Genomic DNA, 6000 nt, shown 5'->3' on the forward strand with positions numbered 1-6000 from the left:
AAAGAAGACCTAATACTGAACCTCCAACTACCATTGTGTGATGGAACGAGTCAACATCCTCCAATAGTCTAACCTATAATGCAACGATGCAGAGTGATGACAAGTGAGCTAGAAGGAAGTTCTTCTCCGATCAAAAAATGATGATTATTTTTAATGTAATTGAATTTATCATTTAAAGAAGAAATATGAAATACGAGTTAAAAACTTTGTTTAGAAAAAGTTAGGGCGGAGATCGGGATGTGGAAGGCTAGGGTTTGCAAACGGCTAGGGTTTGCAGACCGATGATAGGAGACGAGCGCAGGAGAAAGGAACGCCCAAGAGGATAGGCCGGGGAGACGAACTGCGCCTCAACTGCATTTCAGAAAAATAAATCTTCTTCAGCAAAGCTAGGGAAAATTTCTAAGAGATAAGAGCTGAGTGGGAAATGGAAAACCCAAAGGGGAGGGGAGAGATCCCCTCCTTCAAAAATGTGGTAACAGGGGAGACCAGCGCAAGCGACATGCAGCATAACCAGAAGGAAAGCTACGCCCCAGTGATGGGCAACCTGTGGCAGAAAAGGATGAGAGGAAAATGCCTACCTAAAGCACAAAAACAACCACGATATGTCATTCCCTGCAACAAACTTGAGGAATACAACTGTTACATGAAGGACCATGCCCTGATTTGCAAATTCATAGGCTATTGGCCTTCGGAGAAAGAGTTATACAGATGGATAGATCAGAGATGGAGACCTAGAGGACACATAGACCTGAAGTTGGGAGCACAAGGGTTTTTCACAGCTATCTTCACGAATCTGGAGGACAAGAACAGGATCTTTGAAGAAGGACCGTATTTCATGAACAATGCAGGCTTGTTCATGAAATACTGGGAGGAAAGATACAGCCCAGAGAAGGAAAAATTGCTGAAAGCCCCAATCTGGGCTAGGCTGTTTGGACTTCCGGATGAATTTTGGGACCCGGAAATTCTGGAAGGAATAGGGAACTCAATCGGGAGCTTTGTTAAAATCGCAGAAGCAACGAAACGAGGAAAATATAATTCATATGTGAGGATCTGTGTTTACATGAATCTGGCAGAGCCCCTCCCAGAAAATATCGAGCTGGAATATCATGATGAAGTTTATCAGCAACCAATAGACTACGAACACATCACGTTTAGATGCCGCAAATGCCATGAATATGGCCACCTATACCGGCAATGCCCGCTGAATAAGGAGGAGGAATCACAAAGAAGCCAAGAGGAACATCAGAGAAATGCAGAAAAAATGGAGGAAACAGATAGGGGTTTTCAACAGGTTACAAGGAGAAGGAGACAGAGCAAGGAAGGACCAAAAACCCAAAAACAAGATAAACCCAGTCACGCAACCAGTCAAAACAAGTTTCAGGTGCTTCAGAGCGAAAACGAGGACTATGAAGTAAATCTGGAGGACGACGAAGACCCTGAGAATACTCCAATGGAAATCGCCGGTGAAGATAAAGGAAAGGATGCGAACTCAAGAAAAAGCATTGGAGACCGGACGGAAGGGAAGGTGGAAGATACAACAATGCAATCCCAGATGGAGGTGGAAAACCAAGTCGAAAGTGAGGTTGAAGAGGAGAGAATCATGAAACAGCTAATTCAGGAATGGAAATACCTAGATAACAGGTTTATACCGAAAAAGCAGAAACAACTGTATAAGGAGGTATTTCAGAAATATAAAGAGAAAAAAGGGGAGAACTTGGACAAGCAGATAATGATAGGAAACGAACAGGGGAATGGACAGACGGGAATGGACGGCTCTGGCAAAAACAGTAGGAAGAGGGGCCGGAAAACGATGAGCGAAACTATCCAGACTGTGGGAGAAACGTTGATAAACTCAGGTAAAGTGATACCTCTGTCAGAGGTATTCTTCCCCTCTTACCAAAAGTTTTAAATGATTGTTATTAGCTGGAATATTAGAGGCCTGAATAGTAAGGGTAAACAAAGGTATATGAAAGAGAAACTGAAAAAAGAGAAACCTAGCATCATGATTTTACAAGAGACAAAAATTTCAGTTCAACAAATTGAAGGAATAATTGACAAAAATAAACTGCACTATGAAGTTATGGGGCAAGATGCTATTGGCTCCGCAGGAGGTATTGCAATTTTGTGGAACCCAAATGATATCATCTTAGATAGCTGGACCAGCATGAGCAGGGTCCTTACTGGCCTAGGTAGGATAGTAGGAACTAAGGAACAGGTTGTGATTTCAGGGGTTTACGGCCCCCCTTCCCCAGGGGAAAAAGAAAATTTTATGAATAGTTTGAAATCCATCCGCAGATTATATCCTGAAGCTACTTGGGTCATAGGTGGCGATTTTAATTTAATCAAATCCTTAGAAGAAAAGAAGGGTGGGATAAGGAAGATGGATCACTTCATGGATAAATTCAATGAAATGATAGAGGATTTAAGGTTAGTAGACATTCAGACCATTAATGGGATATGCACCTGGAACAATAGGAGGGGGGGTAAGAACCAAATTGCTTCAAGGCTTGACCGATTCCTAGTATCAGAAGCTGTCATGAACAAGGATGTTTTTGTCGAAGCAAAGATCATACCCTCCCTGGGTTCTGATCATTGGCCGATTAGACTAGAGGTGGATATTAAAGGGAATCGCGGAAAAAGACCTTTCCGATTTGAAGCCTTCTGGTTAAGGGACCCAGATTTCATCAAGAAAGTTGAAGGATGGTGGAGGCAAAGTACTATTCAGGGCAAAGGAAAAATGCATACGTTCCAATTAAAACTGAAGGAGCTGAAAGGGAGAATCAAAAAATGGAACAAGGAGGAGTTTGGTAATATTATGGAAGACAAACAAAAATTAGAAGGGGAAATGGAATCTCTCCAACAAAAGATGATAATGGAAGGCAGAACAGAGGAAAGTATCAGCAAATAAGGGGTAATACTTGGAAAACTAGAAGAAAGAAGGAAGCAGGAAGAGGTCCTCTGGCGACAAAAATCAAGAATAAAGTGGTTAAGGGAGGGGGAAAGAAACACTAAATTCTTTCACCAGGCCATGATCAAACATAGACAGAGAAACAGGATTTTATCCATCAAAGAAAAGAACGGTAATAGAGTGGTTGAGCAAGCTGAGATTGAACATGTCCTTATTGAACATCATAAAGAAATTTTAAATGAACCGCAAGCCGATCGAATGCAAGCAATTCAGGAAATATGTTCGGCCATCCCGCACTTAGTCACAGAAGACCAAAATAAGGCGTTGATGAGAGCTGCCACCTTAGAAGATCTAGAGGAAACTGTGAAAGCAATGAAGAAAGGTACTGCTCCAGGCCCGGATGGCTTTACAGTGGATTTTTACTAGGCGGGATGGCACTTCCTGGGGAAAGAGATTCTGGAGCTGGTAGAAGAATCCCAAATGAACCAGAAGGTATGGCCTGCCATTAACTCCACTTTCTATGCTTTAATTCCTAAAGGTGATAATTTGGAAGATGCCAGTGGTTTCAGACCTATAGTGCTATGTAATGTTATTTACAAGATTATAACATCCATGATTGCCAAGAGATTAAAACCTCTTCTGGACAAATTAATATCAGCTGAACAAACAGGTTTTGTTGAAGGAAGGTAGATCCTTGATGGTCTGGTAGTTACTCAAGAAGTTATACATTCCTTAAAAGTAAAAAAGCAAAAGGGTATGATGATCAAATTAGACTTGTCAAAAGCATATGATAGACTAAATTGGAACTATTTGGAAAAAGTCCTGGAAAAGTTTGGTTTCAACAGGAGATGGATTGACTGGATTCATAGCTTGATTTCTTCTCCAAACTTTTCTATTCTTGTTAATGGAACCCCCTCGAAAACATTTAATGCTTCTAGAGGTATTAGACAGGGAGACCCATTATCTCCGTTTCTGTTCATTCTGGCTGCTGAAGGGCTGGGTCGCTTTATTAAAAAAGAAAGAGAAGCAAACAGAATAAAGGGTCTTAAGCTATGGGGAAATAATCTGCCCTTAACTCATCAACAATTTGTTGATGATATTATGTTGTTTGGAGAACCAACAGTCAAAGAAGTAAGGCATCTCAGAAGAATCTTGGATCTATTTGCAGAGGCTTCTGGTCTGGAAATCAATAGAGATAAATCCTGTGTTTTCATATTTAACACAGTGGATCAGGTCAAAACCCACCTCATAAGACTATTGGGCTTTAAGAGAGGGGAATTACCTACGAAATACTTGGGCAAAATTTTGGACTTTACCTCCAAAAAGATGAAAAACTGGCAAGGAATCCTGGATAAGCTGAGTAACAAGGTAGCAAATTGGGCATTCAGAGTTTTAAACATAGCTGGCAGAATAGTCCTGGCTAAATCAGTCCTTTAGGCTATCCCCATCTACCCTTTATCGATAATGGCTGCCCCTCTATGAGTTTGCGCAAGAATTAGAGAGGCCATCAGGAATTTTATATGGAGAGGGACTGATCAGAAGAAAAAATGGGCATTAGCTTCCTGGAATCAACTAACTAAAAGAAAAGAGAAAGGAGGATCGGGGTTGAGGGATCCTGAGATTCTCAACTGAGTTCTGGGAGCGAAACTCTGGTGGCGCTGGCTTAGGGGGGGCAATGATCTTTGGAAAACCATATGGAAAACAAAATACAATATGCCTGATTCTGTAGTTGAGATCTTAAGGCAGAGAGAAACTCCCAAAGGGTCTACAATTTGGGACCTAGCTTGTTTGAACAAGGATTTGGTTGAAAAGCACACCTTCTGGGAGATCCGAGGCGGAGAAGAAGCAAATTTCTGGGAAGATAGGTGGCATCAAAAAGAAAGACTGAATAGAATTCAGGGACTCCAACAAATTCGAGACAGAATAGGAGGAGATAGAACTTATGTCAGAGACTATTGGAGAACTAATGACCCAGAAGAGAGCTGGAGAATATGGACTGACCCGACGGAATGGGACAGAGAGCTCAGCCAAGACCAGCAAGAAGCCTACAGAAAGGAGGTCGAATCCAGGAAGATTAAAACCCGCAATGGCAAGGACATCCTTAGGTGGGGGAATTCTACGAAAGGCTCGTTCACCACCAAAGAGGCTTACTATATAACCGTTTCCCAAACTGGAGGTGAAGAGAATCCAGACTGGAAAATTATATGGGAAAGAAATTGGTGGCCGAAAGTCTCCATATTTATATGGTTGGCATCAAATAATAATATCTTAACCTGGGATCGAATACAAAGAAAAGGCTTCAATGGCCCATCGAGATGCTGTCTCTGCAACACTGAGGGGGAGACCAGAAATCACCTGTTGATAAATTGTCCATTTGCAAGGTCTCTGTGGAGGAAGCTAAACGTACCTTTGGCAAACCCAAAATTACCCCCAGTGAATTCAACGAGATGGTTTTTCAATGGAATAAGGAAATATTTCATTGTAAAGTGGTCAGAAGAGCGTGGGATCTCATTTCAGGGTTTGTTCTTTGGATGATCTGGAACGAGAGGAATCGCAGAATATTTCAGAACATAGCAAAAGAACTGGAAATAATTTGGGAAAGAGCAGTCAAGTTAATGCGAGAAACAATCCTGGTTGATAAATGGGTGGGGAGGACTGGAAGGCCAACCAGGTTGAGGAAGGGATCCTGAACAAATTAAATCTAAAGTTTGAGATGGTCCATCACAAACAAACCCCCAGACAGGAAATGCGGACTCAAAACCTTGATAAATTCAGCTATCCCAGAGGAAATTTCATAAAATTAAACTTCGACGGGGCCTCAAAGGGGAACCCGGGCGAAGCTGGCTTTGGAGGTATTTTCCGAGACAGCAGAAATCAGGTTCGGTGGATTTTCGCAGACTGGGGAGGAGAAATGACAAATAACGAGGCTGAGTTCTAGGCTCTTCATCAGGGTCTGAGGATTGCGGTAAGAAATGGTTACACTAATTTAGAAATTACAGGAGATTCTCAGATTGCGGTGGAAATGCTGAAGAAGCTCAGCAATGGCCAAAGCTGGGAGAAGGTTACAACAGTTGGCGTATAGCAGGAATTGT

At 41.9% G+C, this 6000-nt stretch overlaps 1 protein-coding gene across 1 annotated transcript; it reads left to right on the forward strand.

Annotated features, from left to right (window-relative positions):
• Nucleotides 1-424: 424 nt before the first annotated feature.
• Nucleotides 425-2908, forward strand: LOC149160641 (uncharacterized). Its single transcript, XM_089434667.1, has 2 exons — nt 425-1856; nt 2109-2908. Exons 1-2 carry the CDS (start codon nt 425-427, stop codon nt 2906-2908), a joined length of 2232 nt encoding a protein of 743 aa, XP_089290793.1.
• The last annotated feature ends 3092 nt before the right edge of the window (nt 2909-6000 follow it).

Source organism: Pinus tabuliformis, chromosome 5_2, assembly GCF_031772625.1.
Source record: "Pinus tabuliformis cultivar Carrire ecotype Pingquan chromosome 5_2, CPIR1, whole genome shotgun sequence".
Taxonomy (NCBI): domain Eukaryota; kingdom Viridiplantae; phylum Streptophyta; class Pinopsida; order Pinales; family Pinaceae; genus Pinus; species Pinus tabuliformis.

Bases quoted from the DNA above. Each gene is read 5' to 3' on its own strand.
- LOC149160641 (XM_089434667.1), top strand. From the start codon at position 425: ATGGAAAACCCAAAGGGGAGGGGAGAGATCCCCTCCTTCAAAAATGTG. The intron at 1,857-2,108 runs GTAAAGTGATAC...TTGGCTCCGCAG, and splicing joins AGAAACGTTGATAAACTCAG to GAGGTATTGCAATTTTGTGG.